The sequence below is a fragment of the Aquarana catesbeiana genome, linkage group LG01 (genome assembly GCF_042186555.1).
Source record: "Aquarana catesbeiana isolate 2022-GZ linkage group LG01, ASM4218655v1, whole genome shotgun sequence".
Taxonomy (NCBI): domain Eukaryota; kingdom Metazoa; phylum Chordata; class Amphibia; order Anura; family Ranidae; genus Aquarana; species Aquarana catesbeiana.
Genome location: NC_133324.1, coordinates 981,064,431 through 981,076,801, shown reverse-complemented (window position 1 = coordinate 981,076,801; position 12,371 = coordinate 981,064,431). Strand labels below are relative to the sequence as shown.

General features: G+C 44.4%; 1 protein-coding gene across 1 annotated transcript; it reads right to left on the bottom strand.

The window, feature by feature from the left end:
- Nucleotides 1-8,198: 8,198 nt before the first annotated feature.
- On the bottom strand, nt 8,199-10,058 carry LOC141123804 (E3 ubiquitin/ISG15 ligase TRIM25-like). Its single transcript, XM_073612076.1, has one exon. It carries the CDS (start codon nt 10,041-10,043, stop codon nt 8,463-8,465), a length of 1,581 nt encoding a protein of 526 aa, XP_073468177.1. The 5' UTR covers nt 10,044-10,058; the 3' UTR covers nt 8,199-8,462.
- Between the last annotated feature and the right edge of the window lie 2,313 nt (nt 10,059-12,371).

Here is a 12,371-nt window from a genome sequence, read left to right as displayed (position 1 = left end):
TTTGGTATGTGAGGATCTGGAAGTCTTCCAACTCTGCCCAACATCCAAACTAGCACGGGGTCCACTGCCACATATATATATTATATATCTATATATACAGTGGGGATGGAAAGTATTCAGACCCCCTTAAATTTTTCACTCTTTGTTATATTGCAGCCATTTGATAAAATCATTTAAATTCATTTTTTCCTCATTAATGTACACACAGCACCCCATATTGTACACACAGCACCCCATATTGTACACACAGCACCCCATATTGTACACACAGCGCCCCATATTGTACACACAGCGCCCCATATTGTACACACAGCGCCCCATATTGTACACACAGCACCCCATATTGTACACACAGCACCCCATATTGTACACACAGCCCCCCATATTGTACACACAGCACCCCATATTGTACACACAGCCCCCCATATTGTACACACAGCACCCCATATTATACACACAGCACCCCATATTGTACATACAGCACCCCATATTGTACACACAGCACCCCATATTGTACACACAGCCCCCCATATTGTACACACAGCACCCCATATTGTACACACAGCACCCCATATTGTACACACAGCCCCCCATATTGTACACACAGCACCCCATATTGTACACACAGCACCCCATATTGTACACACAGCACCTGCTGTGTGCTGTGTGTACAATATGGGGTGCTGTGTGTACAATATGGGGGGCTGTGTGTACAATATGGGGTGCTGTGTGTACAATATGGGGGGCTGTGTGTACAATATGGGGGGCTGTGTGTACAATATGGGGGGCTGTGTGTACATTAATGAGAAAAAAATGAACTTAAATGATTTTAGCAAATGGTTGCAATATAACAAAGAGTGAAAAATTTAAGGGGGTCTGAATACTTTCCGTTCCCACTGTATATTTGAATTTATTAAAACCTCTTTTTTATCCTATTTATGTTTTTGCTTCCGTGTGCCTCATATAAAGTTCTGCCCTTTGCTCTCCTTTTCTCTCCCAGGAGCTCGGCATACCAGAAGACACAAGAGGGAGGCGGCTGAACTGTAGCCAATCCCAGGATAACAAGTACATATCCAGAGAAAATGAAACTAGCCAATCACACGCTCTCATTTCTCACAAATCACATGATTGTTTTTTCAGGAACCCGAAACTGGAAGGTTTCCATATAGTTTAACCCTTTGGCTGCCAGGCCCTGCACTCCACTTTTTAAACTCGACATATAAAATAATTCTGCGCTACCCTAAAAAGAGACACAACTCTTGGTGGTAGTGAGCGGATTTTTAGTCGAGATGTCTATATAATCCTTCAATATTCTGTTTATAACATATTGTCATATAGACTATGCATCTTTAATGTCCACATGAGGATTACTTGCTCAAAGCAGATACAATTGATCCTTTTTATTGCTTATTGACTGGTTTACAGTTGTATGGGACATTGTTTAGCGCCACACTTTTTTGTTGTTTTGCACTTTTTAAACTCGGCTGGCCGGACCATTTTGCCAATTTTTCTATCGATTTTTTATTTTTTCCCTTCCAGCTATCAGAGTTTGTGAAAGACCCCCAAACCAGACATTTCCTGAAAGCACATGACCCGTAGAATAAAAAGAAGGAGCTACTGTTTTTTTAGGCAATATTTGCGCAAACTATAAATGCACATATACCGCGCTGTCTAAAGAACAAGGGAAATAGCAGCCAGCACAGCAGTAGATCAAGTTACAAAAAGTGACAAAAAGGTAAAAAAGTGCAGCGCTAACAAGTGAAAGGTCATTAAACCTCTACAAATAATAAAGGTAAACTGGTAATGTAAACTTAGTGAAAAAATGTCCAACAATTTGTAATTGAAACACAAAGGGGGTTATTTACTAAAGGAAAATCCACTTTACACTGCAAGTGCACTTGGAAGTAAAGTCGCTGTAGATCCGAGGGGGACATGCAAGGAAGATAAAAAACAGCATTTTAGCTTGCACATGATCGAATGATAAAATCAGCAGAGCTTCCCCTCATTTCAGATCTTCCCCTCAGATCTCCAGCGACTGAACTTCCAAGTTCACTTGCAGTGCAAAGTGGATTTGCCTTTCGTAAATAACCCCCAAAATGTCTTTATCCGGTTGCCGCCCGCTGTCATATGACGTGATGGACTTTGAGCGGGGATATGTGAATGATGGGTGTAGCTACAGACACCATTCAGATATTGCCGTTTTCAGCCGGTGATTCCCTACACCATAAGAGATGTGGGGTCCCTTTGACCCCACATCTCACTGTAAAGAGGACCTGTCATGCCATATTCCTATTACAAGGGATGTTTACATTCCTTGTAATAGGAATAAAAATGATCAAAATTTTTTTTTTCAAAAAAGTATCAAACTAAGAAAAGAAAGTATAATTAACAATAAAAAAAATGTAAAGCGCTCCTGTCCCCGTGTGCTCGCACACAGAAGCGAACGCATACGTAAGTCCCGCCCACATATGAAAACGGTGTTCAAACCACACATGTGAGGTATTGACGCGAACGTTGGAGCGAGAGCAATAATTCTGTCCCTTGATCTCCTCTGTAACTCAAAACATGTAACCAGTAAAAAAATTTCAAGCGTCGCCTATGAGGATTTTTAAGTACCGAACTTTGGCGCCATTCCACGAGCGTGTGCTATTTTGAAGCATGACGTGTCAGGTATCTATTTACTCGGCATAACTTCATCTTTCACAATATGCAGAAACATTGGGCTAACTTTACTGTTTTTTTTTTTTTTTAAAGCACAAAACTTTTTTTTCCCCAAAAAACGCATTTGAAAAATTGCTGCGCAAATACCGTGCGAGATAAAAAGTTGCAACAACCGCCATTGTATTGTCTAGGGTCTTTGCTAAAAAAAAATATATAATGTTTGGGGGTTCTATGTAATTTTCTAGCAAAAAAATTATGATTTTTACATGTAGGAGAGAAATGTCAGAATTGGACTGGGTGGCAAGTGGTTAAAGAAAAAGAGAAACTTCAAAGTGCAATGTCCAAAAAGATCAGTGACAATCTTCAACTTCATATGTGATCATCAAATATGGTACTAATTTGATCGTTTGATAGTAGATCCACCACCAGAAACACCAAATGCTTACCAGAGGGATTGAACTCAAGTAGGTGTACAGCTAGTGAGTCCATCAAACTTTGTGGTATAATATACCCAGAGGACATCAGGTTCAGGATCCGGATATAACCTCCAGGTGGATATTGGATGTAAGTAGGTTCAGATGAATCGGGCATTCAGCCCCACCAATAAAAGAAGAAGGAAGGCATATAGCGTAATTCTGCTGAGAAAATTTTATGTATAAAAAAACAGAGGAAATACACTCACGTTATGTAGTAAAAAGCGCTTGAGTAAAAAGTGACAGTGGTCTCAGCATGGCTTCCCGACGCGTTTTGACTTATAAGTCTTCATCTGGGGGTGCTGATCCACTGTGGTCACTGTGTTTTTATATATGCTAAATACCCCCATAATAAATAGCAGCTCCGTCTGATTGGTAATGCAATTCTAAGGTTACTTCCTGGTTCGGCCAAGATGGCGCCATAGCGTGCGTCCCAAGCCTCGTTCTGACATGTGGAAGCGGATATGACGTCACACTACACCATATCAGGCGTTGACAACCAAAAAAATGGCGCCGCTGTCAGTGGGACAAAAACGTAACGCGGTCGTCAATCCTGGTTACATTCAATCCTGGTTACATTCCGTTCCTCGCAGCCAGTTCCTGAGACTACGTAGGAATTGTTCTGACGTAAACACTTATTTGGTTCAGGCGCCAACACTGAAAGAACGATTTATAGAGAAGGGATATGATCCAGTACTGGTAACTTCAGAACTAAATAAAGGGGCAGGGATTGATAGGAGTTCTTTGTTGGTAAAGAAACCTCCTCGGGAACAAGATCATTCCTTTAAATGTTCCATGCTCACCACATTTTCACTCCAACATAGAGAAAATAAAAACATCATCCGTCGTCATTGGGATAGACTGAGAAATGATCGTGTACTGAAAACTTTACTTCCGGAACAACCGAAAGTCATTTTTAGAGGAGTGTCTTCATTGCGAGGAAAGATTGTCCCTAATACGATCAATCCTCTGACACGACCTTCATTCTTTCACTATCTAGTTGGATATTTTCCTTGTAGGAAATGTACAGTATGCCAATATAATTCTTGTGGGAGACATAAAAGTCTTGAATACAAATCTAATGTCACCAATCGGGTATATCCCATCTAAACATTTTGTACCTGTGCCACCACACATGTCCTTTATATGATCACTTGCCCTTGCGGCAAACAATATGTGGGTCGTACGATCCGTGCGTTTTCCGTCGGGGTAGGTGAGCATATCGCTAAAATGAAGAGTGGTGATGTCCAACATAATGTGCCCGACATTATAGAGAACACCATAGTCGAGACCCCCAAGGGTTCCCAATTCCTTATCATTGATGAGAAATATATCCCCCCTTGGAGGGGAGGAGCCATGACACGCGGGGTCTCACGTCTGGAGACTTATTGGATTCACCAATTACAGACTTATTCACCTTTTGGATTAAATATTGAATGGGACATTAATGATTTTATCAGCCAGGCATGATGTTCTGCTATTCTGGATATTATTGGGTGCAATCGGTACATATGGAATCATTTGTGTATCCATGTGCTCTATGTATATTTCATATCAGTTTCTGTTCTATTTGTAGTGATTTAATGACCTTTCACTTGTTAGCGCTGCACTTTTTTACCTTTTTGTCAATATTTGCACAAATGTTTGTCAAATTGCTATTTTCCCTTTCGGGTCTGATATGGAAATTAAAGGGAACCCTGCGCCAATTTTTTTTAAAAAATGGCATAGGGGTCCCCCCAAAATCCATACCAGACCCTTATCCGAGCAATCAACCTGGCAGGCCGCAGGAAAAGAGGGATGAGAGAGCGCCCCCCTCCTGAACCGTACCAGGCCACATGCCCCCAACATGGGGAGGGTGCTTTGGGGTAGCCAGGCACAATATTTAAAGGAATATTTCATTTTTATTGTTTCACTTTAAGCATTAAAAAAATCACTGATCCCGAAAAAACGCCAGTTTTTAAAAAAAAATATTGCATTGATCCATGTCCCCTGGGGCAGGACCCGGGTCCCCAAACACTTTTTATGACAATAACTTGTATATAAGCCTTTAAAATGAACACTTTTGATTTTTCATGTTCTTGTCCCATAGACTTTAATGGTGTTCTGGCGGCTTTCGAATTTTCCCCGAACATCACATATTATTCTCTGTTCACAGAACATCCGAACAACCAAACCTCGGCCCGAACCGTTCACCATCCCTACTGGAGAGCAATCCACACATGGATCGGACTTCAGAGGAAAGGGAGATTTAGACGCATGTCTATCCTTACTATGGTTTATTTTTTACAATTTAAATTTATTTATGCAGTTACAATTTTTTTTTTCCTCATTTTTAGAGGGGGGCTTTGGAGAGACATCAGGGGTCTAAACAAACATCTAATGTCTCTTTCTTGACTATCTGCAGTCCTTTTCTCTGCACTGTAGATGAATGAATAGGAGTCTGTATAGAGGCTCCAATTAATTCACAAACTGATGCATAGTAAACACAGTTTAGTATGCTTCGGTGAAGAATGAATACAGAAGTGATCAGTAACAATCGCTGACTGTATTCATTCAGGAATGGAAGGGGGCTTGTAAACACATGATTATCATCCCCCCCGCTCTCCATCCTGGCAGTGATCTCCCGCCCCAGTAGAGGTTGCAGCTGGTGGGAGGGGGAGCAAGGAAAGCCAGCCACCAGCTGTACAGAGGGGGCATCCGGCCATCAGTGAGGTGGGGGGCACTGAAGGGGGGGTCAGAGCAGCGGGGGGGATTTATTTGGACAAGTAGATCCCCCTGTGGCTGCCCTGCAGCACCCAAATCCGACAGGAGGATGGGGAGGGAAGCTGGCAGCTGCAGGGTGACCACATAGGGATTGGGGTCTACAAGGGGGATCAGTGCTGGGGGGATCAGTGCTGGGGGTGATCAGTGCTGGGGGGATCAGTGCTGGGGGTGATCAGTGCAGGGGGTGATCAGTGCTGGGGGTGATCAGTGCTGGGGGGGGATCAGTGCTGGGGGGGGATCAGTGCTGGGGGGATCAGTGCTGGGGGGGGATCAGTGCTGGGGGGGGATCTGTGCTGGGGGGATCAGTGCTGGGGGGATCAGTGCTGGAGGGGATCAGTGCTGGGGGGGATCAGTGCTGGGGGGATCAGTGCTGGAGGGGATCAGTGCTGGGGGGGATCAGTGCTGGGGGGGATCAGTGCTGGGGGGGATCAGTGCTGGGGGTGATCAGTGCCGGGTGATCAGTGCTGGGGGTGATCAGTGCTGGGGGTGATCAGTGCTGGGAGGATCAGTGCTGGGGGGGATCAGTGCTGGGGGGGATCAGTGCTGGGGGGGATCAGTGGTGGGGGGATCAGTGCTGGGGGGGATCAGTGCTGGGGGGATCAGTGTTGGGGTGATCAGTGCCGGGGGGGGGATCAGTGCTGGGGGGATCAGTACAGCGGGGGGAAGTGGCAGGAAAGGGGGTATTAGATTGGAGGTGGAGGGAACATCAGATGTCAGTAAAGGTGGGTGAGGGGCGGAAGACACGGGGCAGAGATATCAGTTTCTTCATTTCTATGGGGAGGAGCGTTTTTTGTTTGTTTTATAACTGACCAAATATACACCAAAAATGCAGCAAACAGGATTTCTAACACCACAAGGGAAGTGCATTTAAATTCATGAAATCATACATGTATGAATGTGAGTATACATAAAAAATATAAGTGAAAAAATACCAAAGTGGAAAAAAAAAGTGAAAAAAGAAAAACTAAAGCAAGGTCCCATCAAGAAACAAGTCCATAGATTCTTATAAACAGAGTCCATCTAGATGAGATTAATTGCAGAAAGGAGATGGTGACAAAGTTTAAATTTTAAATTTAAAATCATTTAAATTCGGTATGATTCTAATTTGGAAATTCGGATACATCGGAATAATGAAAATTTGTCTGAATTTTATTTCGGAATGATCCGATCCGCACATGTCTAATTCCAGGGACAGGAGAGCTCCCAGCACTACACTCAGGATTATACTTCTACTGAAGACTTCCTGTCTGGAATCTAGTTACCCTTCACATCCCAGAGGGAGGTTCTCACCCAGATTTAGTGTCCTCCATTACAGTTTATTACACATTTTGGAGTATCCCAAAACTTCCCCTCCCCCATCCCAGTTTTTAGAGCAAATAAACTACAAAAGGACATCCAAGGCCTGATCTATGACTTGATGGTGGAAATGCGTTGTGCCTGGCTGCTCTGGGCCTATCAGGGAATAGAACCTGGGACCAAGCAGCAGGACCAGTCTCGGGTCTGTGCTATACTAGTAATAGTCCAATCTGTCTGATTGTTATATCTATATCCAATCATTGATCAATATTCCCATATACAGAGCCGAGGATTTCCACTTCCTGAGATTGTATACCCCTCCCCCGTCACCTGTCCACATTACCACACCCACACCACAATCCCCGCCCCCTCCACATCATAACCAATGGGAACAAGACTAGCACTGGCTGTATTCATAGTGATAATCATCACAGCCAATCACAGGGAGGGGGAGGAGCAATCACAGATCCATGGATTGGTCATGTAAAGGAACCTGTGAGGACAGAAATGTCGGAATTCTCATTGTGGATATTAAAGTGTGTGTCTAGACAAATCCTATTGTTCTAGATTTGGATGGAGTGGGGGAGGATTAGAACCCCTGTCAGGTTATTACTGCTATCCGCAGCTCCATTAGAGAGATTTCCCCTCACTTCCTGTCCTGGTGACAACGTTTTATCAGACAAGAAATGAAGGAAAATCTACAACAGGGACACAGACAGAAATAAAGATCTGACAGGGGTTCTAATCCTTCCCCTACTCTACTAAAGAAAAGGATTTTTATTTCTGTCTGTGTTGCTGTTGGAGAGTTCCCCTCACTTCCTGTCTGGGGAAATGTTGTCACAGGAACAGGAAGTGAGGGGAAATCTCTCTAATGGAGCCCCAGATAGCAGAAATAAAGATCTGACAGAGGTTCTAATCCTCCCCCACTCCATCCAAAGCTGAAAATACCCCTTTCTTCTATAGATAGACAGTGATGGTGGAGACCCCAGGGCCGTCATCCTGATCCTGGCTACACTATGTAGTGTGTCACTGACCCAGAACAAGCATGCAGCCAGTGAGGGCTGAACAATCTGACCTCCTGCATGCTTGTTCCTGGTCAGTGACACACTAGGTAGTGAAGTGAGGTTTAGGATGAAGATGACGGCCCCGGAACCTGCAGCTTTATAAATAAATCACTCATGTTTCCTGTCCTCTGCTTCCTCCTATTGGATGAGTATTCCACCAATCAGATAATCCACCTTGTGATGTCTCTGGGCAGATCTCTCACTTCTAATTCCCCCCACATATCTTTATACAACCTCCCCTTCCCCCTACATATACCCCAGCATGGAGGGGCTCAGTGAAGGTGGTGGTGAAGGTGTGGAGATGTCGGATCGGGTCACACAGATCATAAAAGGAGATCCGCCCGGCCTCATAATCCAGATCTATCCTGACTCTCCCACTGGAGACACCGCCGGGTAATGGGGTCTTATTACTGTCATGTATCACTGAGAGCTGATTACCCCTCCCCCACCACTCCAAACCCCAGGACTTCTTATTATCTCCAATCACTGACTGACCTCCTCTCCTGTCTATACTGGGGTAACACATCCCGACTCTCCAGAACCCAGACCCCCCGACATCCACTTCCCAGTAATGTCTCCCTGAGGAGAACCTCTGACTGCTCATCACCTGAGGATACTGAAACCTCTCTGGTGTTTCTGGGCGATTCTGATCTGATGAGGAGGATACAGTTTTCCTGTCATCTGATATATGTAGATAATTATTAGCTGTCCTCACATCCAGTAATATGTCTGTAACCCCCCTCTCTACATTTACCCCAGACATGATATCAGATAAACCTGTGTGTAATGTGTGTGAGATCCCCCCCACATCCAGATCCCCTCCATCATGGAGGAGTTTATCATGTCTCTCTCTGTCCTCATCATCTCCATCCTCAGTATCACACAAGTCACCTGTGTCTGATTCCTGTAGGACAGTCAGTGGATCCGTCATGTTACACAGCTCCTCAATGTCCTCCATCTTCCTGGACAGATCCTCCTTCTTTATTTCCAGATCCTGGACCAGATCATTGATTATCCCGGAGATCCGCTCTGCCTGCCCGGAGATTTCCCTCAGGACTCTATTCTCCAGATCTTCCAGACGTCTCCTGAGGTCTCTGAACAGGACAGTGACTCTCTCTGTTTCATCATCTGCTTCTCCTTGTACTTTCCTCCTGTGTTCCTGCAGACTCTGGACTCTTTTCTCCATCTCCTCTCTCTCTGTCATCAGTTTCTGCAGAACATTCCTCAGTTTCTTCTTCTTCTTCTCAGAGGCCTCATCCAGAGATTCCTTCTTATGGCCGATGTGATCTCCAATCAGACAACAAGACATACAGATACAGGTGGAGTCCTCAGTGCAGTAATACTCCAGGATCTTCTTATGGACGGAGCATTTCCTGTTCTCCAGGGAAGTGGTGGGGTCACATAAGACGTGTTCTGGTGACTTGCTGTGGACTCTCAGGTGATTGTCACACAGAGAAGCTTCACAATGCAGACAAGATATCACAGCAGGTACAGGAGTGTGAATACAGTAAGTACAGAAGACCCCGGACTCCTCCCGATCTGGATGGGTGGACAGGAAATTCTCCACTATGTTCCGTAGTGTTATGTTCCTGTGCAGTGCAGGCCGATCCTGGAACTCTTGTCTACATTCAGGACAGGAATAACCTCCAGACCTCTCCTGTGTATCCAACACACGACCAATACAGTCCCGGCAGAAGTTATGTCCACATTTCAGGGTTACAGGATCTGTATAAATGTTCAGACAGACGGAACATTCCAGCTCCTTCCTCAGATCAGCAGACGCCATCGCTGAGAGCAGAAGAGAGAAATGACACTGAAAGTATCTGACACTCATTAACCAGTTCTGTACATTCCTACACAGGGAGGGGCTGAGACTGAGACACGTAGTCATAGGAACTTTTATACAGAAGAACACAGATAATACAGTATCTCACAAAAGTAAGTACACCCCTCACATTTATGTAAATATTTTCTTCTATCTTTTCATGTGACAACACTGAAGAAATGACACTTTGCTACAATGTAAAGTAGTGAGTGTACAGCTTGTATAACAGTGTAAATTTGCTGTCCCCTCAAAATAACTCAACACACAGCCATTAATGTCTAAACCGCTGGCAACAAATGTGAATACACTCCTAAGTGAAAATGTCCAACTTGGGCCCAATTAGCCATTTTCCCTCCCCCGGTGTCATGTGACTCATTAGTGTTACAAGGACTCAGGTGTGAATGGGGAGAAGGTGTGTTAAATTTGGTGTTATCGCTCTCACTCATACTGGTCACTGGAAGTTCAACATGGCACCTCATGGAAAGAACTCTCTGAGGATCTGAAAAAAAGAATTGTTGCTCTACATAAAGATGGTCTAGGCTAGGGATATGCAATTAGCGGACCTCCCGCTGTTGCAGAACTACAACTCCCATGAGGCACAGCAAGACTCTGACAGCCACAAGTATGACACCCAGAGGCAGAGGCATTGATGGGACGTGTACTTTTACAACAGCTGGAGGTCCGCTAATTGCATATCCCTGGTCTAGGCTATAAGAAGATTTCCAAGACCCTGAAACTGAGCTGCAGCATGGTGGCCAAGACCATACAGTGGTTTACCAGGACAGGTTCCTCTCAGAACAGGCCTCACCATGGTCCACCAAAGGAGTTGAGTTCACGTGCTCAGCGTCATATCCAGAGGTTGTCTTTGGGAAATAGACGTATGAGTTCTGCCAGCATTGCTGCAGAGGTTGTAGGGGTGGGGGGGTCAGCCTGTCAGTGCTCAGACCATACACCGCACACTGCATCAAATTGGTCTGCATGGCTGTTCTCCCAGAAGGAAGCCTCTTCTAAAGATGATGCACAAGAAAGACCACAAACAGTTTGCTGAAGACAAGCAGACTAAGGAGATGGATTACTGGAACCATATCCTGTGGTCTGATGAGACCATGATAAACGTATTTGGTTCAGATGGTGTCAAGCGTGTGTGGGGGCAACCAGGTGAGGAGAACAAAGACAAGTGTGTCTTGCCTACAGTCAAGCATGGTGGTGGGAGTGTCATGGTCTGGGGCTGCATGAGTGCTGCCGGCACTGGGGGGCTACAGATCATTGAGGGAACCATGAATGCCAACATGTACTGTGACATACTGAAGCAGAGCATGATCCCCTCCCTTCAGAGACTGGGCCGCAGGGCAGTATTCCTACATGATAACGACCCCAAACACCCCTCCAAGATGACCACTGCCTTGTTAAAGAAGCTGAGGGTAAAGGTGATGGACTGGCCAAGCATGTCTCCAGACCTAAACCCTACTGAGGCTAGAAACTGCAAAAACTGCAAAAGAGACCATGTTCTTATTCACTCTCTATATGATGTTTTAAATAGAGTAAAAAGTTTGCTCTCTACCACTCCTCCAAAATAGGGGGTTCTGGCCGTAGCCTATAACATATGTGAAAAAGAGAAACTATCCTTTTGGGAGGTCCATAGATATGGACGTCCCTAGGATAGAAAGAGACAGCTACTTTTGGTCAGAAAGGGTATTAGACGAGATCAATGTAAAAAATAAAGTATCAAAATTTTATTGTGGTTTAAATACCAAGATCATCAATAAAAAATATTAAGTTACTTTCCATGTCTGTTAGTAACTCTGAATCTTTAAATGACACATCATTAAAAAGGATACATCGAATGTCTGTTACAAACAATGTATCAACATCACAGATGACGGATCTATAGACTAACAATACACACACATAACAGATAACACATAACACACAATGCAGGCGCCTAGAGTGATCCACTTCTGCATAGCAGCCCCGGTGGAAAAATACCAATTCATTAAATTAAAGAAAAAAACTGATTAGTTAATTAATTAGGTCGGTGGTGCTGTGCAGGAGTGGTCCCCGGGGATGTTTGTTGTTTTAGATTGGCTGGGTAGTGGGAATCTTGTTATGATATGGGGGGCGGTAAATGGGGCGGTAAAATAGAGTGGTGAAAAAAACTGCACAAGTCCCATCATGCCTCTGCCTCTGGGTGTCTGGATCTGTATGTTTGTTGAAAAAAGTCCTCTTTAGTTATTCCATTACTATTAATATAGTCTGAATATGGATATACAAAGGATTGCTCAGGGTATA